This window comes from Oncorhynchus keta, chromosome 23 (assembly GCF_023373465.1).
Source record: "Oncorhynchus keta strain PuntledgeMale-10-30-2019 chromosome 23, Oket_V2, whole genome shotgun sequence".
Taxonomy (NCBI): domain Eukaryota; kingdom Metazoa; phylum Chordata; class Actinopteri; order Salmoniformes; family Salmonidae; genus Oncorhynchus; species Oncorhynchus keta.
The window spans coordinates 26,265,998-26,289,422 of NC_068443.1; the positions used below are offsets into that span (position 1 = coordinate 26,265,998).

Sequence of the window (23,425 nt, forward strand, 5' to 3'; positions counted from 1 at the left end):
AGCATGCATCCCATTTCCTCCACCTTTTGGGCATCTTTTTTAAATGATCTATACATGGTATATATATATTTTTTAGTTACAATTTTGCAGATACATTGCAGTTTTTTGGTCCAATAATGGATCATAAATGCTAAGGCATCACGAAGAAAATCTCAAAATACATCAGTGCCACCCAGTGGTTAAAATAGGAAAAGCACATCAGGCTGACCGAAAAATTGAATCAGTCAATTGAAATGAATACTGGTCAAGACTGAGAACAGAGTTGATAATTATTTTATTCTGTGTTTATCATATGTATGCACATATACTCTCTATACAATACAACATAAGATCAGAGTAGCATGACAGACCACTGAACAGAAACAGTAAAAAACAAAAAAATGAAATCATCAATAAATAAATAGTTTGATAAATAAACAGATGAATTAGGTATAGATTTTATAATACTAATATTGTGTCTGCATGCTTACTGGAACATCCTCATGTATCACTTCTGTACAAACACACAAATGGTTATTTTCAAGTACAAGTGGTGTTTTGACTATGTACAAAATGTTCATGAGGCTACTTGACCGTATTGAAGAAAGGCCAACATGTCAACCGAGGAAATCAGGAAGCACTTTAAGAGACCCACAACCACACACACACTCACCTCTAAACACTGATGCACACAAAACGACACGCACACCCACACCCACATACTGGCATGCACGCACGCACGCACAAACACACGCACATGTCAATAACACACACACACACACACACCACCAGCACTAGGAGACCCTGATTTGACAGACTGAATTTCCATCTCTTCCTGAGAAATAACACAGAGCTAAGCCTGCTGGAGCATCACACTGGCCCACTTGGGATTTAACTAATATACCCAGAAACAGTTTACTAATAAAAGTAAACCACCGAACTTGCTACTGGAAAAACATTGTTAAGAAATAAAACGACTTGCATTCTTAGTGTCCCTCTGTTTTTAGGGTATTTCATATTGGGTGGCTCATCATTGCAAATATCCTCAGCTGTCATAAATCCACTTTAGACACACATCAGACTTTACAAAAGGGAAAGCAGGATTAGTTGTCCTTGTACCAAGAATTTCTAAAACGTTTAAACAGATATTTCTCTAGACTAAGCAACTATGTCTTTACAATAGACAGCTTCAGCATAACAAACCAACAGAACTGGCTACAGAAAAATGTTTTTGTCTCAACTCTGATCTTCACAGATGGGATTTCAAAATCAAAGTGTTCATTTGTTTTACACATTTACTTCATCTGATTTCAAACAAATATTGCTTATGCATAATATACCCTGTTTGTTTGCCAATCATGTCACAATCAAAGAAAAAAGATTCAGAGGTTTGAATGGGACATGAAGCAAGGCATTCTGTTTGGCCCATGCTTAGGTGAAAGTACAAAGAGCTAAAGAAACCAAATGCTCAAAGATAATTATTATTTGCTTCCTGTTAGGATATCAACAGCTGTCTACATTGATTAAGAATGCTATACATTTCACAAGATCATGGTGTATGTTACACAGGTGTGGGTAAAAGTGCTCAACTTTTTAAAAGAAGGATCAAGAAGCGGTCCTCTTCAGGCGAGGATCCATGTTACATAGATAGAAACAAGACCAGGATCAAATTTGTGAGAGACAGATAATAATATGTAAGAGAAACAACTATACCGGTGGCATTTCTCTTCCCATTACGGACAGAATAGTGTGATTATATTACAAATACCCTGCACTTACCTATCAGTGGGAGTAGGTCTCTGTGTTTGTGTCCACAGGAACCATACTTTTAAAAGCTTGTGTGTGTTTACCTGTGTGTTTGTGTTCTAGCGGTGTGTGAGGTATACTGTAAGTGAATCTGTGTGTGTGTGTGTGTGTGTGTGTGTGTGTGTGTGTGTGAGCCAGGGTTTGTGTGTAGTGGTGAAGATGTGCTTGCCATGGTGCTCATAGCCTGGTTTGGGCCTCGGGGATATAGATCTCGATGCTGTCTGCGCTCTCAGTGGCTGAGTTCTGCCGTACCGACGCAGCTCGCTTGGCAGCCATCAAGCGCTTTCGCGCATCCAGCCTCTGCTTCTCAGAGCTCTCCAGGGACCTATCTCGGGCCAGGGGAGGCTGACCTTTTGGGGGTTTCTTTGGCACAGGAGGAGGGATCCGTTTCTCCTGAACAGGGACGACAAATAGTCAGTTAGCCGCCTCCCAGGGGGGACGGGGACAGGAGCGCAGACAGCATTTGCACACCTATAGCAGCACACGGCTAGCGTTACAGATAGACAACCACACGCGATGCAGCGCATGAAGTACGGTGGCCCAGCGAGGTCAGGCCTCGTGGCGCGTGGCAGATGGAATGACTTCTCAAAACCAGCTCACTGTCGACAAGAACAACAAAACAAAAACATGGAGAAGCGGTCAGAAAATCAAGAGTATAAAAAGCAACAGCCATGATACAGTACAGTAAACACAACTCCACTGACTTATATGCAACACATGACAGGAAAATGGCAACATTCAACATCTTTCGGGTGTGAGGTTTTTCTCGGTATTAAAATATGATTGTGTTCAAAACTATTGGGAAGGGAAAGGGCATTCCTAGTCATTTGTGCAACTGAATTGCATTCAACTGAAATGTGTCTTCTGTATTTAACCCAACCCCTCTGAATCAGAGAGGTGCGGAGGGCTGCCTTAATCAACATCCACGTCTTTGACGCACAGGGAAAAGGCTGTCAGTGGGAGTAGTGTATATGTTGTAATGTGTGACTCATGCCATGTAAAGCGCTTAATAAGGTATGGGGTACATCTAATAAACCCTCACCATCTAGACAAACGTCAGTTGATGCCAAACCCCCCAAAAAACATTGATACAGTATGTTAATATAAAAGAATAGTGAAGTGACAACAGCGATACTAGACCATGCGATGAGTTACAAAGCTACTGATTTGTTTCGGCATGATGAGTGTGTCTCGGCTGGTCGGTATCATGATGTACTCTGTGTCATACACAGACAGACACTAGCTGGTTCTGGATGCCTCTTCTACCTTTCTCTCCGGGGGGTCCAGGTGCTTCCAGCTGTTGGCCTTCAGCTGGTGCAGCTCGTCAAATTTCAGGCTGATGTTCTCGATGGACAGCTGGAGCATGTCCCAGAAACCAGCCAGGTCCTGAGAGATGGGCCGCGGTTGGGCATTGGGCTTCTGGTGACAGATCAGTAAAGAGGGGAAGAACAAAACAGAGTTTTATCTCAGCTTTAATGTGAAGAACAGGGGGAGAGGGACAAAGGAAGCTGGAGAACCAGAAGAGTCACTCACCAGGTTCTCCTCACAAAGCTCCCGGAACTGCTGGAACTTCTGTGACATCAGGAGCTGAGCACTTCCCACGGCAAGCCTTATTTTCCCCAAGACTGTGGAGAGGAAGATCATGTAAACACAGAACAGATAGCACACACACCAGTGGAGGCTGGTGGAGGAAGAACTCAGACGACTGGCTCAGTGTAATGGCCGGAATGAGCCCACCTAATTGTACCTTGCACAAGTACAATGACACACAGGTACGCAGCACCAGCCTCCACTGACACACACCCACATTTGTGATAGGTAGTGGTATAAGAGCCTTTGGACTGGGCAGACTCACCGTCATCAGGCAGCTCGTTCTCCTGTTCATCCTGCTCCATCTGTCTGCACCAGCCCTCCATGCGGTCTGTCTCAGCCTGCAGCAGCTTGAGGAACCAGCGCCCATCCCGCTGACACACGGACCTCTGGACCCCCTCCAGGGGGTCTTCGGTCAAGCTGTCGATCCAGGGATCGGGCGGGGGCAGGATGGACGGGTCGAAGCCCACGTCATCGTAGTCGTCTGAGGTACAGGCGTGGTAGTGGTTCCCCGAGCCCTGGATGCTGACGGTGGAGGCTGGAGAGGTGGCAGCGTCGCGCGAGTACTGGCGTGACACAGAGACTGAGGAGGGCAGGTCTGTCTCTGGGGAGTCCAGGGCGCTGTCTAACATGTCAGGCATGTCCAGGTCAGCCTGTACTGCGGCTGTTACACTGTTGGAGCGGGTGAGCCGCCGGTATCTGCCAACAGGGGGAGACAGACATCAGTGCCCAGTCTGAGGTGACCTGACCAGGAAAAACTCTGAACCCCAGTTTAAGCCTATATAGGGCCCAGAGTTTTTCCGGTTCAGATCATGTGGTCAGACAAACCTCAGGCCCTGAATTTAATCCATTCTGATGGACAGAAGTTGTATTTTACCACATTTTGAGACAATCCATGGCACCATGAATGAACATCCCACATAGAGAGGTAGTGTGGGAGGTGCACAGAGACAGAGTGAGGGAAGGGAATGGGCCCTAGGCTGCAGTCATCATGAAGCAGGCTACTACTGTGAAACACCACCCACCAGCCATGACCATTCCTTTAGAGGGAGCACCCTACACTACAGACACACAGCAGAGCTGTACAAGAACAGCCTCACCATGCCGATGACTGTTGATGCTATATTTGTCCTGTACAACACTTAGGGTGGAGCAGAACACACGTAGGAACCAGGAAGAAATATACAATAAGGTTTATTAAATGAATAATTTCCCTCTGATTCATATTAAAACTCCTACAGTCTAGTATGACCAGGCTGCCATAGTGGGCGGTCAGTGATCCTCATTAACAGAAGTTGAGACACCAGCTGCAGCAGTCAGCTACTTTAAAGTATTCCAGCATTATTTATCTAACTTCTATCTCCGTTATAGAACAAAAAAAGTGTAGAGAGTGTAGGCGTTTTAATTTGCCTCGTCAGACTGCAATTGCAGGTCAGCTGGAGAGGACGCAGCTGAAGTCACTGAAGAGGTGTCACTGGCGAGTCCAACAGACAAACACAACTCCCTCACTATTTTCCTTAAAGAGGAAGGGGGCAGGAAATGCCATAGTTCCAAATGTCTGTTTCACTAGCACAGCTGTTCCACTGCATTCAAAACCCTAGGCTCAGGCTTCGTCCCCCAGAAACCCCCATGACTCCCTTGATAATGGCCTTCATTTGTAAACGGATGCCTTTCTCTGGACATTCCCACAAAAGGTCTTGAAGGCAAGAAACAGTGAGTGACTGACATTCTGACCTGACTGAGAGGAGAGAGAGAGAGAGAGAGAGGGAGAGGGTGACACAGAGAGAGAGACAGGGAGAGGGTGACAGAGAGAGAGAGACAGGGAGAGGGTGACAGAGAGAGAGAGACAGGGAGAGGGTGACAGAGAGAGAGAGAGAGAGGGAGAGGGAGAGAGAGAGAGACAGGGAGAGAGAGACAGGGAGAGGGTGACACAGAGAGAGAGACAGGGAGAGGGTGACATAGAGAGAGAGACAGGGAGAGGGTGACAGAGAGAGAGAGAGAGAGAGAGAGAGAGGGTGAGAGAGAGAGACAGAGAGAGAGAGAGACAGGGAGAGAGAGAGAGAGAGAGAGAGAGAGAGAGAGAGAGAGAGAGAGAGAGAGAGAGAGAGAGAGAGAGAGAGAGACGGTGACAGAGAGAGGGAGAGGTGACAGACAGAGAGAGAGACAGGGAGAGGGTGACAGAGAGAGAGAGAGAGAGAGAGAGAGAGAGAGTGACAGAGAGGGTGACAGAGAGAGAGACAGGGAGAGGTGACAGAGAGAGAGAGAGAGACAGGGAGAGGGTGACAGAGAGAGAGAGAGAGAGAGAGAGAGGGAGAGGGTGACAGGGAGAGGACAGTGACAGAGAGAGAGAGAGAGAAAGAGAGAGAGAGACAGGGAGACAGAGGAGAGAGAGAGACAGAGAGACAGAGAGAGGGTAACAGAGAGAGAGAGAGAGACAGAGAGACAGAGAGAGAGGGAGAGGGTGACAGAGAGAGAGGGTGACAGAGAGAGAGAGACAGGGAGAGGGTGACAGAGAGAGGGTGACAGAGAGAGAGAGAGAGAGAGACGGGAGAGGGTGACAGAGAGAGAGAGAGACAGGGAGAGAGAGACAGGGAGAGGGTGACAGAGAGAGAGAGAGAGAGAGAGAGACAGGGAGAGACAGACAGGGAGAGGGTGACAGAGAGAGAGAGAGAAAGAGACAGGGAGAGGGTGACAGAGAGAGAGGGTGACAGAGAAAGAGAGACAGGGAGAGGTGACAGAGAGAGAGAGAGAGACAGGGAGAGGGTGACAGAGAGAGAGAGAGAGAGAGAGAGAGAGAGGGAGAGGGTGAGAGAGAGAGAGAGAGAGAGAGAGAGAGAGAGAGAGAGAGAGAGAGAGAGAGAGGGAGAGGGTGACAGATAGAGAGAAGATGACAGTGAGAGAGAGAGACAGGGAGAGGGTGACAGAGAGAGAGAGAGACAGGGAGAGGGTGACAGAGAGAGAGACAGAGAGACAGGGAGAGGTGACAGAGAGAGAGACAGGGAGAGGGTGACAGAGAGAGAGAAGGTGACAGAGAGAGAGACAGGGAGAGGGTGACAGAGAGAGAGAGAGAGAGACAGGGGGAGAGGGTGACAGAGAGAGAGAGACAGGGAGAGGGTGACAGAGAGAGAGCGAGAGAGACAGGGAGAGGGTGACAGAGAGAGAGAGAGCCTCACCCCCTCTCGTTCTCCACCTGGACACCAATTGATTGGAACTTGGACTGGTCCTCCATCTCCAAAGTTTCCTCTTCTGGCCCGTCCACCTGGGAATAAAATCAGCAAAGAAAGAAATGAAATAATAAAATATACATTTACCTCTCAGAGTCACTACAATATAGACACAGCGTTTCCCAACTCCAGTTCCCAGTACCTCCAACAGAACACATTTTTGTTGTAACCAGGGACAAACATACCTGATTCAATACATCCAGGGCTTGATGATTAGTTGACAAGTTGAATCTGGTGTGCTTGTTCAGGGCTACAATTAAAATGTGTACTGTTGGGGGTAGTGGAGGACTGGAGTTGGGTAACTGATATACAGAACACCAGGCTGAAGTAAATGTAAACATCTACCACTAGAGGACAGTATAGAGCAAAAGTAGAACCACATCCTGTCAACTCAGAAAGGGTATGGGGATCCAGTCTCTCAAAACCTGGCTCTTGTATCACCTAATGCATTTCTTATCATTCCCATATCAGATCAAACTAAAAGTTGTTGTGAGGTAGCGTCTACCACAGACCTGGATGCCGATGGACAGCTGGCACTTGGCCCTCCTGGCCTGCTCCTTCCTGCTGTCCTCAGTGATCTGGGCCAGGGCAGAGGTTGTGGTGATGGTTATGGTGCTGTTTGAGACATGCTGACTGGCGGGGCCGTGGACCTGGGCGTTGGCCGCTTCGATGGCTGCCGTCAGGGCCTTCATGCTGTCGATGCTCTCCGTGGAGTTGGACAGGGCTGACTGGACGGTCATGTCTCCCCGGGGGTGGCTGTCCCTGTTCCCCTGGCCATGGCCATCCATGAAGGCATCCTGGGCCGACTCGGTGCTGCTCTGGGCTGTGATGGAGATGAAGGGTTTGGAGATAGTGGTGCGGGGCGGCACCGGGGGAGGGGTCTTCTTATAGGTGGTGATGCATGATGACACTGTGGGGAACCATGGGAGAGATACAGTACTTGTGAGGCAGGGGGATATTTAACACACACACACACACACACATAAACAAACATGCACAGTATGTCAGAGTTGCAGTATATCAAAGTGTGAATGTATATTCTACTCTATATTCTACTGTCCCGCTGTGGACAGGTTCTGATGTTCTCATACATAGTCAAATCTATGGGTGATCAGCAGAGGACCATTATACTCACTGGTGTAGAGGGAACATGTCAATATCTAAAGAAGTAGTAGTAGTAGTAGTAGTAGTAGTAGTAGTAGTAGTAGTAGTAGTAGTAGTAGTAGTAGTAGTAGTAGTAGAGGTATGTTGTGAGCCAACTAATACAAAGACATGGATAAAACACAAGGGTTTTTTAGTCTTCTCTTTCCACCTTTATATTGTTTTTAACGTTTATGATGTCGTGTTTCTGTGATAGCTTACATAACCTATCAAAGAGTTAGTTACCTGCTCATTACAAGACAGAATAGTGTTATTACAGCAAAAATAACGAGGTATTAGTCATTTTTCTCTTCATAATGACACAACCAAAAGGTAAACATAAACCACAGTTCGGGAACAGCCAAGGAGTTCCATTCTCCTGTAGGTCAGCGCCCATAGTGCCGAACTGTAGGATGTTCAATTGTGCGACACATATTAGCAGACAGATACTCAGTATCTGTTCTGACTTTACATCACAGAGACAAACGCCATACTTCTATCCACAGTAACTGGTGAAACACATCAATACAGGTCCAACTGTACTAGAAAAATGCTTTTCCAATGAGTTCGTAAAAGTATGTTTCACTTGTCAAAAGTATTGGGATCATCTCCAATGAGATATTTTATTCCATGGCAAGCTAACAAAGTCAAATCAAATCACATTTTATTTGTCACATACACATGGTTAGCAAATGTTAATGTGAGTGTAGCGAAATGCTTGTGCTTCTAGTTCTGACAATGCAGTAATAACCAACGAGTAATCTAACCTAACAATTCCACAACTACTACCTTATACACAGAAGTGTAAAGGGATAAAGAATATGTACATAAAGATATATGAATGAGTGATGGTACAGAACGGCATAGGCAAGATACAGTAGATGGTATAGAGTACAGTATATACATATGAGATGAGTAATGTAGGGTATGTAAACATAAAGTGGCATAGTTTAAAGTGGCTAGTGCTAAATTTTTACATCAATTTCCATCCATTTCCATTATTAAAGTGGCTGGAGTTGAGTCAGTATGTTGGCAGCAGCTACTCAATGTTAGTGGTGGCTGTTTAACAGTCTGATGGCCTTGAGATAGAAGCTGTTTTTCAGTCTCTCGGTCCCAGCTTTGATGCACCTGTACTGACCTCGCCTTCTGGATGATAGCGGGGTGAACAGGCAGTGGCTCGGGTGGTTGTTGTCCTTGATGATCTTTATGGCCTTCTTGTGACATCGGGTGGTGTAGGTGTCCTGGAGGGCAGGTAGTTTGCCCCCAGTGATGCGTTGTGCCGACCTCACTACCCTCTGGAGAGCCTTATGGTTGTGGGCAGAGCAGTTGCCGTACCAGGCGGTGATACAGCCCGACAGGATGCTCTCGATTGTGCATCTGTAGAAGTTTGTGAGTGCTTTTGGTGACAAGACAAATTTCTTCAGCCTCCTGAGGTTGAAGAGGCGCTGCTGCGCCAGCCAGCTGGTCTGCGCATGCTCTGAGGACGCGGCTGGGGATGCTGTCTGGGCCTGCAGCCTTGTGAGGGTTAACACGTTTAAATGTTTTACTGACTTTGGCTGCAGTGAAGGAGAGTCCGCAGGTTTTGGTAGCGGGCCGTGTCAGTGGCAATGTATTGTCTTCAAAGCGAGCAAAAAAGTTATTTAGTCTGTCTGGGAGCAAGACATCGTGGTCCGCGACGGGACTGGTTTTCTTTTTGTAATCCGTGATTGACTGTAGACCCTGCCACATACCTCTTGTGTCTGAGCCGTTGAATTGCGACTCTACTTTGTCTCTATACTGACACTTAGCTTGTTTGATTGCCTTGCGGAGGGAATAGCTACACTGTTTGTATTCAGTCATGTTTCCGGTCACCTTGCCCTAGTTAAAAGCAGTGGTTCGCACTTTCAGTTTCATGCAAATGCTGCCATCAATCCACGGTTTCTGGTTTGGGAAAGTGAGGTGTCTGTGGAGGAATGATCCATGAAGGGTGGCAGGATATTTATGTTACCTCGATAGCAAGAGCTCTTGCTCTGTCTTGGCCCCAGGTTCTGTCTGCTTTGACAAGTACTTCAAAACGGACACTCTGACAGGACTGAATAAGTAGTATCGTGGCCTCTGCCCGTTGTTTTGTCTCTCCTTCCTTCTTATACACAGACACACGCACTCATTTGATATTGCCACATCTGAAGCGAACACACTTTTATGATAGAAATCTGGCTCATTTTGGGGATTTCATTTTAAAACATGGTGTGAAAAAGAGTAGGCCTCATCTTTAGCCTTGACAAGGAAAATAAAAAATCAAGATTGTTCTGAAACTATGCAAAATGTTAATATATTCAGTAATTTCCTTTCAAAACACTGTCTTCCATCTATCCCATTTCCTCTTTCAAATACGACAATAAAACTAATTTCAAATCTACATCCTGTATCTCAACGGCTGCAGTTTTATGCCATATCTTAAATTCTTAAATTAGACAGACAAAAGAACCTCATCTGAAATAATTATAAGTAGAGGCAAAAGATTCTGTGGTAGCCAGCTACTGTATTTTCCATGCGTGTTCCCCTGTAGATGTTTTTGATAAGTGATGGCTGGCAGGGAGCACACAGACACACACCAGCTCTGCTCTGACTGAGACTGTGGAGCTCATTAGTGTGCGCAGTGTGATCCCCTCTGGCCCCGGGACGCCCCTGGCCCTACAGCTTGTTTCTATGCCTGGAATGGGAACTAACACTGTCTCACAGTCCTGAGTGATTTTCCTGTTATCATCTGAAAATGTAAAGCATGATTGGAGGTCTACAGTCAGTTTATGGGAATTTGATGTGATGGGTAGAGAAGCACAGAGGCACTTTTTCTAGTTGGTAACAACTTGACTGTGTGTGTGTGTGTGTGTGGTGTACGTGCATGTGTGTAAACATTGACAACCATAAGATGACAATTCCCTGTATATTCCACACACATAAAACATATATTTAATAATAGTAGAAGGTTCCTCCAGGGTTGTGTATGGCCTTTGACAGTGGAGGAGATAGTGGCTTCAATATTTTCTTATCACATTTTCCTTTTCAGTACACTGTAAAAAACAAGATTCAATGTACAATTGTAAGGCAACCAGCTGCAATAGGTTTGAGTTTCCCCAAGAAAATGTTCACACACAAACTTTTTGTTGTGAGTTTGCACAACAACATTTTTGCTTAGCAATCTCACGATCCTATTGCAGCTGGCTGCCTTACAATTATACATTTACATTTTTTACAGAGTTTGGTTTAAGCAACTACGGTGGATGCATAAGCAGACCAGCCCAGTACAGTACAGCTCAGTTTGGCTCAGCTCAGGTTAGCTCAGCAGTGTGAGAGGGTATCAGTATGATGAGATGTGTAGCCTTGTGTTGTTGTTGCCAGGAGAGGGAGAGCAGCCTCCTCAGCAAAGCCAACTATGTCTGGTCTTTCTTAGAGAGCAGCCTCCTCAGCAGAGCCAACTAAGTCTGGTCTTTCTTCGAGAGCAGCCTCCTCAGCAAAGCCAACTAGGTTGGGTCTTTCTTAGAGAGCAGCCTCCTCAGCAGAGCCAACTAAGTCTGGTCTTTCTTCGAGAGCAGCCTCCTCAGCAGAGCCAACTAGGTTGGGTCTTTCTTAGAGCAGCCTCCACAGCAGAGCCAACTATGTCTGGTCTTTCTTCGAGTACAGGTCCCCAACAGAGCCAACTAACCCTGGTCTTTCTTAGAGAGCAGCCTCCCCAGAGCCAGGTTTTTCTTAGAGAGCAGCCTCCACAGCAGAGCCAACTATGTCTGGTCTTTCTTCGAGGACAGGTCCCCAACAGAGCCAACTAACCCTGGTCTTTCTTAGAGGACAGGTCCCCAACAGAGCAAACTAACCCTGGTCTTTCTTCGAGGACAGGTCCCCAACAGAGCCAACTAAGTCTGGTCTTTCTTAGAGAACAGCCTCCTCAGCAGAGCCAACTATGTCTGGTCTTTCTTAGATAGCAGCCTCCTCAGCAGAGCCAACTAACCCTGGTTGTTCTTAGAGAGCAGCCTCCTTAGCAGATCCAACTAACCCTTGTCTTTCTTCGAGGACAGGTCCCCAACAGAGCCAACTAACCCTGGTCTTTCTTAGAGGATAGGTCCCCAAAAGAGCCAACTAACCCTGGTCTTTCTTCGAGGACAGGTCCCCAACAGAGCCAACTAACCCTGGTCTTTCTTCGAGTACAGGTCCCCAACAGAGCCAAATAACCCTGGTCTTTCTTAGAGGACAGGTCCCCATCAGAGCCAACTAACCCTGGTCTTTCTTAGAGGACAGGTCCCCAACAGATCCAACTAACCCTGGTCTTTCTTAGAGGACAGGTCCCCAACAGATCCAACTAACCCTGGTCTTTCTTAGAGGACAGGTCCCCAACAGAGCCAACTAACCCTGGTCTTTCTTAGAGGACAGGTCCCCAACAGATCCAACTAACCCTGGTCTTTCTTAGAGGACAGGTCCCCAACAGATCCAACTAACCCTGGTCTTTCTTAGAGGACAGGTCCCCAACAGATCCAACTAACCCTGGTCTTTCTTAGAGGACAGGTCCCCAACAGATCCAACTAACCCTGGTCTTTCTTAGAGGACAGGTCCCCAACAGATCCAACTAACCCTGGTCTTTCTTAGAGGACAGGTCCCCAACAGATCCAACTAACCCTGGTCTTTCTTAGAGGACAGGTCCCCAACAGATCCAACTAACCCTGGTCTTTCTTAGAGGACAGGTCCCCAACATATCCAACTAACCCTGGTCTTTCTTAGATGACAGGTCCCCAACAAATCCAACTAACCCTGGTCTTTCTTAGAGGACAAGTCCGCAACAGATCCAACTAACCCTGGTCTTTCTTCGAGGACAGGTCCCCAACAGAGCCAACTAAGTCTGGTCTTTCTTAGAGAGACAGGTCCTCAGCAGAGCCAACTAACCCTGGTCTGTTCTTAGAGAGCAGCCTCCTTAGCAGATCCAACTAACCCTTGTCTTTCTTCGAGGACAGGTCCCCAACAGATCCAACTAACCCTGGTCTTTCTTAGAGGACAGGTCCCCAACAGAGCCAACTAACCCTGGTCTTTCTTAGAGGACAGGTCCCCAACAGATCCAACTAACCCTGGTCTTTCTTAGAGGACAGGTCCCCAACAGATCCAACTAACCCTGGTCTTTCTTAGAGGACAGGTCCCCAACAGATCCAACTAACCCTGGTCTTTCTTAGAGGACAGGTCCCCAACAGATCCAACTAACCCTGGTCTTTCTTAGAGGACAGGTCCCCAACAGATCCAACTAACCCTGGTCTTTCTTATAGGACAGGTCCCCAACATATCCAACTAACCCTGGTCTTTCTTAGAGGACAGGTCCCCAACAGATCCAACTAACCCTGGTCTTTCTTAGAGGACAGGGTGAATGACACAGACACTGCCAGAAGATAATCCATCTCAGCCACACAATCAGTCTCCATTTCACGGACAGGCAGCAGAGATATGTGTGTTCCCTCCCTACAGTAAGTAAGTGGCGGCAGGTAGACTAGTGGTTAGAGCGTTGGACTGGTAACCGAAAGGTTGCAAGATCGAATCCCGAGCTGACAAGGTAAAACAAAATATGTAATTCTGCCCCTGAACAAGACAGTTAAAAAAAAAAATATATATAATAATGATTTTAAAAAGTGGTTGTGTGTGTGTTCCCTCCCTACAGTAAGTGGCTGTGTGTTCCCTCCCTACAGTAAGTGGCTGTGTGTTCCCTCCCTACAGTAAGTGGCTATGTGTTCCCTCCCTACGGTAAGTGGCTGTGTGTTCCCTCCCTACAGTAAGTGGCTGTGTGTTCCCTCCCTACAGTAAGTGGCTGTGTGTTCCCTCCCTACAGTAAGTGGCTGTGTGTTCTCTCCCTACAGTAAGTGGTTGTGTGTTCTCTCCCTACAGTAAGTGGCTGTGTGTTCCCTCCCTACAGTAAGTGGCTGTGTGTTCCCTCCCTACAGTAAGTGGCTGTGTGTTCCCTCCCTACAGTAAGTGGCTGTGTGTTCCCTCCCTACAGTAAGTGGCTGTGTGTTCCCTCCCTACAGTAAGTGGCTGTGTGTTCCCTCCCTACAGTAAGTGGCTGTGTGTTCCCTCCCTACAGTAAGTGGCTGTGTGTTCCCTCCCTACAGTAAGTGGCTGTGTGTTCTCTCCCTACAGTAAGTGGTTGTGTGTTCCTCCCTACAGTAAGTGGCTGTGTGTTCCCTCCCTACAGTAAGTGGCTGTGTGTTCCCTCCCTACAGTAAGTGGTTGTGTGTTCCCTCCCTACAGTAAGTGGCTGTGTGTTCTCTCCCTACAGTAAGTGGTTGTGTGTTCCCTCCTAACGGTAAGTGGCTGTGTGTTCCCTCCTCCTACAGTAAGTGGCTGTGTGTTCCTCCCTACAGTAAGTGGCTGTGTGTTCCCTCCCTACAGTAAGACTGTGTGTACCCTCCCTACAGTAAGTGGCTGTGTGTTCCTCCCTACGGTAAGTGGTTGTGTGTTCCCTCCCTACAGTAAGTGGCTGTGTGTTCCCTCCCTACAGTAAGTGGCTGTGTGTTCCCTCCCTACAGTAAGTGGCTGTGTGTTCTCTCCCTACAGTAAGTGGCTGTGTGTTCCCTCCCTACAGTAAGTGGCTGTGTGTTCCTCCCTACAGTAAGTGGCTGTGTGTTCCTCCCTACAGTAAGTGGCTGTGTGTTCCCTCCCTACAGTAAGTGGGCTGTGTGTTCCCTCCCTACAGTAAGTGGCTGTGTGTTCCTCCCTACAGTAAGTGGCTGTGTGTTCCCTACAGTAAGTGGCTCCCCTACAGTAAGTGGCTGTGTGTTCCCTCCCTACAGTAAGTGGCTGTGTGTTCCTCTCCCTGTGTGTTCCTCCCTAAGTGGCTGTGTGTTCCCTCCCTACAGTAAGTGGCTGTGTGTTCCCTCCCTACAGTAAGTGGCTGTGTGTTCCCTCCCTACAGTAAGTGGCTGTGTGTTCCCTCCCTACAGTAAGTGGCTGTGTGTACCCTCCCTACAGTAAGTGGTTGTGTGTTCCTCCCTACAGTAAGTGGTTGTGTGTACCTCCCTACAGTAAGTGGTTGTGTGTACCCTCCCTACAGTAAGTGGCTGTGTGTTCCCTCCTACAGTAAGTGGCTTGTTCCCTCCCCCCTACAGTAAGTGGCTGTGTGTTCCCTCCCTACAGTAAGTGGCTGTGTGTTCCCTCCCTACAGTAAGTGGCTGTGTGTTCCCTCCCTACAGTAAGTGGTTGTGTGTACCCTCCCTACAGTAAGTGGCTGTGTGTTCCCTCCCTACAGTAAGTGGCTGTGTGTTCCCTCCCTACAGTAAGTGGCTGTGTGTTCCCTCCCTACAGTAAGTGGCTGTGTGTTCCCTCCCTCTCTGCTACAGAAGAACAGAGATGAGAGCCATGTTGAATTCTTCATTTCTTGCATTCAGCCATGCATGATCCCTCAGCAGGCAGTGTAGGTGGAAGTATGTACTCATGTGAAATGTGTCGTACTGTATGTTTATACGTTGCAGGGGAGAGAAAGCTCATTAGCCAAGTCGTCTTCTAATTAGGACCGTCCTACATAGAAAACAACAACAGACATGGCGGCTTACAAAACACTGTTGCTTGAGTTATTTAGATTAATCTCTACCTTTGCTATTCTCTGTCACCAGCACTATGTGGGAATGTACAGAATTAAGACTATGAGTAAGGAGCCAAGAGAACAGATTGAGACCTTGAGTGAGTATGACACAGCGCTTTCTTACTTCAAGAGAGGTAATTATAATCATAGTAAAAGCTAAATATGAAGGTGGTGAAGTACGGTATAAACCACGCTGAAGGTCCCTGCGGACAGGTAAATCCATTGTAACAAGAAGTGCCATGACAACCATTTCCTTTTAATTGCCCACAATGTCAACTCGTTCTTGTCTGTGTGAGCCCTTGTGAAAGGGGAGATGTGAAACATGGAGCAAAGTGTTAAAAGACCTCCAAACTGCTAAAGGACTTCAACATTTAACACGCCCCCATCTCCACTGCCACGCTCCCATCTCCACTGCTATCAAAATAATCAGCTTTGGCATCATAAAGCCACTTTAATAAACATGCATAATAGAAATTATCCTGTGTTACATGTAATTCAGGAATCTAATGCCATTCCATCTTACAATGTATAATTTTCTCATAAAAAAATGATACTGTGTATATCACAGTTCTTCCCATATGCATCTCCTCTGCTCCAGTACGCAGTAGGAAGTATCTGTCAACTGATTCACAGTTTCAGCCAAGTATTTAAGTATTCCTCGACAGGGTCAGAGTGTAAGTAGAGCCCCTCTTGTGTGATTTGGCACATGCAGCGTCAGCGGAAGGAAGGACAGGCTTATCAGACTCAGAGTTAGTAGCCATTGGACTGATTCCTCATTCATGCTCTTCTTGGCTGGAGGTTAACAGTGGTTGACAGACAGGCAGGAGCCAGGGCAGGGTCGGACGCTGAGTGAAGCAGGCCTCCTAGCTGGAACACACAGCTGGGTCGTCCACCAGCAGTGCTACTCAGACTGCCTTGGGAATGACCTCAGTCCATTGTGGTCTTCTTTCTGGGAATGAGGCACAGAGACAGGACCCACATGACTAACACAATATATACACAAAAGTATGTGGACACCCCTTCAAATTAGTGGATTCGGCTATTTCAGCCACACCCGTTGCTGACAAGTGCATAAAGTTGAGCACACAGCCATGCAATCTCCATAAGACAAAGATTGCCAGTAGAATGGCCTTACTGAAGAGCTTAGTGACTTTCTATGTGGCACCGTCATAGGATGACACCTTTCCAACAAGTCAGTTTGTCAGATTTCTGCTCTGCTAGAGGTGCCCCGGTCAACTGTAAGTGCTGTTATCGTGAAGTGGAAACGTTGAGGAGCAACATTGGCTCAGCTGCGAAGTGGTAGGCCACACAAGCACACAGAAAAATTGCGTGTAAACATTGTCTGCCCTCAGTTGTAACATTCCCTACAGAGTTCCAAACTGCCACTGGAAGCAACGTCAGCACAATAACTATTTGTCTGGCGCTTCATGAAATAGGTTTCCATGGCCGAGCCGCAGCACATAAGCCGAAGGCCACCATATGCAATGCCAAGCGTTGGGTGAAGTGGTGTAAAGCTCGCCACCATTGGAGCAGTAGAAATGCATTCTCTGGAGTGAGGAATCACGCTTCACCATTTTGCAGTTTGAGGACGAATCTGGGGTTGGCGGAAAACCCCACCCACCCGAATGCATAGTGCCAACTGTAAAGTTTGGTGGAAGAGGAATAATGGTCTAGGGTTGTTTTTCATGGTTCGGGCTAGGCCTTGACTGGTCTGCACAGAGCCCTGACCTCAACCCCATCAAATACCTTTGGAATGAATTGGAATGCCAAATGCAAGCCAGGCCTAATCGTCCAACATCAGTTCCCGACCTCACTATTGCTCTTGTGGCTGAATGGAAGCAGGTCCCCGCAGCAATGTTCTAACATCTAGTGGAAAGCCTTCCCAGCAGAGTGTAGGCTGTTATAGCAGCAAAGTGGGGACCAACTCCATATTAATGTCCATGATTTTGGAATGAGACGTTCAACAATCAGGTGTCCACATACTTTTGGACATGTAGTGCATCTCCAGCTGTAGCTAGTGTTGTTTGCACTATATAACAGTGTCTGAGGAAATAATAGTCTAGGGTAAGATGGCAGCTACTTGTATTCTAGCGCCTTGCTTGTCTTGGTGGAGACGAAGGTCACTATTTTTAAGATACTGTAGTTTGTCAGCGTAAATGCATCGCCTCTTGAAGAAAACACCTAGAAACACTGTAAATGTCACTGAAACACAATACAATAACATCTAGTGTGTTAAGAGTGCTCTCTTTCCCCAAATACTGATCCCTACACTGAGTACACTCAGTACATACACTATTCTTGTCCTACTCCAGGAGACATCCATTCGTAACAGTTCTGATTGCACAACTCCTGAGCTGTAATATTATCCCCTCCTCTCCTCATCTCTCTCTCCTCTCCCTCTCCTCTCCTCCTCCCTCTCCTCTCCTCTCCTCCTCCCTTTCCTCTCCTCTCTCTCTCCTCTCCTCATCTCTCCTCCTCCCTCTCCTCTCCTCTCCTCATCCCTCTCTCCTCTCCTCCTCCCTCTCCTCTCCTCCTCCCTCTCTCCTCTGCTGTATGTATGAGCCAGCCAGAGCCCTAGGGCTCAGCTTGCACCAGTATTACACGGATGTCATGTACAATCACACATCTACTTTCAGCAGCAGCACCCACACCCACTCACAGCTACACATCAAGGGCCTCTTGGGATCCCATCATCGCAGCTGTTTAGGGAAACACGTCACTCACACACATCAACCGTCACAGATTACTAACGATGGAACGATGGATGGAAAACACTTTCAAAAGTGTCATGGGATTCTGAAGCTCTAAATCGTGTCATGCTATAAAAGTATAGCCTCATTTTCCAAGCATCCTCACATGACTAAGAAGACTTGGAAGGATGGCATAGCGAGTCTAGTAAAATAGGACATAAAAAAGAATCAAGAATTACATGGAAATGGTTAGGAAAGAGTGGGGTAAGTTCAGCCAAAGTGTTAAATTGAGCCACCCTTGTTTCTAGGATTTCTGCTCTGCTAGAGCTGCCCCGGTCAACTGTAAGTGCTGTTATCGTGAAGTGGAAACGTTGAGGAGCAACATTGGCTCAGCTGCGAAGTGGTAGGCCACACAAGCACACAGAAAAATTGCGTGTAAAAATTGTCTGCCCTCAGTTGTAACATTCCCTACAGAGTTCCAAATTGCCACTGAGGCAGAAAGAGGCAGAAACCATACACAAAATGTATCATTTGACCAAATATTCAGGAAGGGATCATCATTTCATGGAGTCTGTGAAGGAAGTCTGTGAGTCTGTGAAGGAAGAAACCACAGAAAATGTCATATGCAAGTTAGGTAAAAAGAAAAAACGGATTTTCACTAAGTCAAATTAATTTCATGATGCTTGTCCCTCAACTGAAGTAGATCATTTAAGTCCATCCTTGTAACTGTGTGGGCTAATACAGTCAAAATGTTTGCCTTGGGGTAAGTTGAGCCAATGTTTGAGCAAATGGCAAGCTGAGCAAATTGAAGTGTTTACTTCACAGGCATAATGCAAGGCAATATCGCTGGGATATGAGGTAACAACAGGGCCTGGCCTATTCTAAAAGTGTTTTAAAAAAGTGTTTGTTAGGTCTTAAGTCTGTGTTAAAATATGCTTAAAATGATTAAAATACAAAGAAAATGATTGTGATTGTGTTGAATTGTGTTTGGGAAATAAAGATAGACTTGGTTTTAAAAAGTAGTGGTTATATTTCATTTAGTACAGAAATGTGTAGGCGGCTTAAATGACCCTGTTCTGCTGTTCATCTTTCCCCAAGCGACCACTTTTTTTGGACAAGCTATGTTTTCAAAACTGTAATGTTTACATGAATTCTGATTATTTCCAGGAATACACAACATCCTGAAATATATGTAGGTACCTTTCTTAATAGGAATACTATATTTCCCTTGACGGAATGATGCTGAATGTAAAAAATGTCTCAACTTACCTCAGTCACCCCTATGCTTATTTTTTACTTAGTCAGATAAAGAGAACCAAATGTATCTGACTTCAACAAGGCTTCCTTGTAAAGTGCATTCACCTAAACTAACCTAGAGACCTGACCCGTGTACGAGGGACAGAGGTGCCCTCTGAATGTCAGCCCCAACATTCCTCCCCATAAACTCTCCCATAAGTGATTGGTCCCTCCTCTCCATTTCTCATTCCGATTGGCAAGCCAGCCTCTCTCTCTCTCGCCAGTACAGCCATGCATAAATCTCCCCCACAGCACCATGGCGATTAGCCATCATTGGGATTGCCCACTCCCTCCACTCCAGACCCAGGGACAGACAAAAATGACAAAATACAATTACAAAAAAATGAAATACAACACACTTGTATTTTGAAATGTATTTAATAAAATACATGTATTTTGTATTTTAAAATACAGAAATTACATTTGAAAATAGCCGGCCGGAACAGCAACAAAAATCACAGTAACAGTTACAGACACGTTTTACTTGCTATGACTGTAATATGTTGTTCTTTATCTACCATAGTTAAGAGAGCAGTATTTATGTTACATGCATTTGAAATACATATATAGCAATTGCTAATAACCCATCCGCAACCACCCGACTATATGTGGTAAAGTAAAAATCTGAGGCCTACACCTGACCCTAACCAGCAAATGGAGAAAATGCGCTGTAGGCTACAGGCAAATACTGCAGAATGATTTTTTGACAGGGGGTGCAGGATTTTGTTTTGCCTGATGTAGATATGTTTCTGCTTATAATTTCTGACATTTGGAAGTCTATTTGTTATTCAACTTGTCTAATTAGATACATGTAGCTTCTCTTTTGTCATATATTACCCTAGAAGACTAAATAAACCATTGCTCAACAGAATAATGTAATAGATCGATAGAATTAATGCTTTAATCTAGTTTCCATTTGTAAAGTTTTCTCAGTCATCTTTTGGTGAGCAAAGCTGTTTTGGGACTGGGGAGAAAATACAATAAAGCAAAAACAAACGGGATACATTTTTTGTGGAAAATGTCCAGATGACATCAGTTTGACCGGTTGTAACATGCTGACCACACCACTCGCGTCGCATTTAAAAACAAAAAAAAGTTAAGCGATCTAAGGCACTGCATCACAGTGCTGGAGGCGTCACTACAGACACCCTGGTTTGAATCCAGGCTGTATCACAACCGGCCGTGATTGGGAGTCCCATAGGGCGGCGCACAATTGGCCCAGCATTGTCCAGGTTTGGCCGGTGTAGGCCGTCAGTAGGTTATTCTGGTTAGTCAATGTAACATTTTCAGTTTCCATTTAACGAATCGAAAGTAGACTACATTTCCCTTGACATGCCACAGGCCTACTTGAAGTCTCGTCTTGTGACTGTGGAGATTGTATAGCGCCTCACAATCACACACAGCATAGCCGGCACTGCTTTCATCCTCCTTTTTCACTTCACCAAATATTTTCCAAACATTACTTGCAGAGTTGCAAAGAAAAAGCCTTATCTCAGACTGGCCAATAAAAATCAAAGATTCATATGGGCAAAAGAACACAGACACTGAACAGAGGAACTCTGCCTAGAAGGCCAGCATTCTGAAGTCGCCTCTTCACTGTTGACGTTGAGATTGGCGTTTTGTAGGTACAATTTAATGAAGCTGCCAGTTGAGGACTTGTGAGGCGTCTGTTTCTCAAACTAGACACTCTAATGACCTTGTCCTCTTGCTCAGTTGTGCACCGGGGCCTCCCACTCCTCCCCTTAGTCTGGTTAGTCAGTTTGCGCTGTTCTGTGAAGGGAGTAGTACTTAACACAGCGTTGTACGAGATCTTCAGTTTCTTGGTAATTTCTCGCATGGAAATGCCTTCATTTCTCAGAACAAGAATAGACTGACAAGTTTTTGTAGAAAGTTATTTGTTTCTGGCAATTTTGAGTCTGTAATCGAACCCACAAATGCTGATGCTCAATATACTCAACTAGTCTAAAGAAGGCCAATTTTATTGCTTCTTTAATCAGAACAACAGTTTTCAGCTGTGCTAACATAATTGCAAAAGGGTTTTCTAATGATCAATTAGCCTTTTTAAAAATGATCAACTTGGATTAACTAACACAGGAACACAGGAGTGATGGTTGTTGATAATGGGCCTCTGTACGCCTATGTAGATATATTTAAAAATCAGCCATTTCCAGCTACAATAGTAATTTACAACAATAACGATGTCTACACTGTATTTCTGATGAATTTGATGTTATTTTAATGGACAAAAAATGTGCTTTTCTTTCAAAAACAAGGACATTTCTAAGTGATCCCAAACTTTTGAATGGTAGTGTATATGAAAATTAACATACCAAAATGATCTGCAAAGCACACTAGCTATTATTATTGGCCTTGTTTCAGTGCGGAGCTCATTATAATAATATCAGCATGCTTTGCAATTGTACATATACATGTACATTTACTTCATTCAGCACACTTCTGATACCAACGTAGGGTGAAAAGGGGGACACAAAATGGAGAACCACAATAGAAAAATAGAAAAATGGTATAGAAAAGTATTTTGTATTTTGAAAATACAAATTACAGCGCTGGAAGTTATCTTGTTACAAAACACATTGGATTGTAGTTCAGCCCAGTCTAATAAAAATGACAAAATACTATTTCAAATACATGTAACAGAAATACTGCCCATCTCTGTCCACACCACACCACTCCCTCCACTCCACACCAAGCATCACGTCAATGTCAGGGCCTCACTCTGATGAGGTTGGCTGACTCAACCTTGTGGACCAAACCCCTTTTCCTCACAACACCGCAAGGTTTTGTCAGGGCCGTACTCTGAGGCTGACTCCCTATTCTGCCTCTACTCCTTACAAAAAACAGTTCATGACGTTGTCGCTGCTGTTTTCAATTCACACACAAGGTTAACAAAGGATGTTCATATCAATAGAATTACGTACTCTTAGGCAGCTTTATCTAAAAATAAAATGGCTTGTCTGCGTTTAGAGCCTTTTGAAATGGTTGGGGAAATTATAAATGGTGGGAAAATAAGATATCAGAGATGCAAATGGGAAGTGATTTGCATGGGCCAGAAAGGGGAAGTGATTTGCATGGGCTTTAGATGTCTTAGCCTGGCTCTTAACTGGGGATGACCTCTTTCAGGGCCATGCTCCCCGAACGCCTAATTAATCTGCTGCCTCATTAGAAATCTGCTTGGACGGCTTTTATTTAATATGGACAAGGACATCATAGGTCAGATTAAAGAGGAATAAAGATGAAAAGGTTTGTTGCATGAACAATAACATACCTGTACTGAACAGAGTATATCAAAAACATATACAGCTTCTGTACCCAAATACAGTAAAATAAAAAACAGTATCACTCTCAGGCCCATTCTTCTAACATGCAAACTAGATCTGGGCATCCAACTGATGAGAGCAGCCTCTGATCCCCCACACGGCTCAATATCTCGAGTTATTGTGGAGAGCGCTGACGGCAGAGTCGGGACGGAACGCAAATGCCAGCTTGATGTTTTCACTCATGACCCAACGGCCATCATGAAAGATGAACTAGTCCAGAAACTTCCCTCCACACGTTCTCTCATCCCATGTCCCTTGTTTTCTTTTCCTCTCTTTTCTCCACTTGCCCAAGCAGCTCTCCTGTGGGTCCAGCCCATATGTCTGCCTCGACTAGCCCCGGGCGCAGAGAGCAGCAGGACGGAAAGTGGCAATCTTCATTCAGACATGCAGCACCAGCAAAGAGTTGAAGGGGAAGTCAAATACTGCCTTTATTATTTATGTGTTTCAGAAGATTGTGCCTAGCTTATTTGTTGCTCCAGTACTCAAGTGTTCTCAGTTTCAAGAGATAAACCTGAAGATAAGCAAATGACACCTTCCTTTTGTTTTCACAAGACAACACAACTCAACGTCAGTTAGAGAGTTCGGTCCTTTACAGTTCTGTTATTATTTCATTCCACCTCTGCATTGTATCTGTCCTTTTATGGTTATCTATAAATATAACAATTATTGCCAAAATACATTTGTTTTCATTTAGAATATGGTAAAGGGTCCAGGTGATCATTTTCTGGGACTACAGAGACATCTCTTAACGTTTCATCCTGGGATGTCAAACTGAACCTT

The 23,425-nt window shown here is 45.5% G+C and overlaps 1 protein-coding gene across 5 annotated transcripts in view; it reads right to left on the reverse strand.

Annotated features, from left to right (window-relative positions):
- Positions 1-257: 257 nt before the first annotated feature.
- The window catches only part of LOC118402082 (disks large-associated protein 1-like), a 104,229-nt gene continuing 81,061 nt past the window's right edge, over positions 258-23,425 (reverse strand). For 3 of the 5 annotated variants that reach the window (XM_035799964.2, XM_035799965.2, XM_035799962.2), the window contains exons 7-12: positions 7,112-7,509; positions 6,549-6,634; positions 3,641-4,074; positions 3,319-3,410; positions 3,052-3,204; positions 258-2,178 (exon numbers count right to left, since the gene is read on the reverse strand). In XM_035799964.2, the coding sequence (XP_035655857.1) occupies positions 1,963-2,178; positions 3,052-3,204; positions 3,319-3,410; positions 3,641-4,074; positions 6,549-6,634; positions 7,112-7,509 (1,379 nt within the window). In that variant the 3' untranslated portion in view covers positions 258-1,962. Of the gene's footprint in view, positions 2,385-3,051; positions 3,205-3,318; positions 3,411-3,640; positions 4,075-6,548; positions 6,635-7,111; positions 7,510-23,425 lie in introns of all 5 variants that reach the window. The other 2 variants (XM_035799963.2, XM_035799966.2) reach the window with 2 other exon arrangements.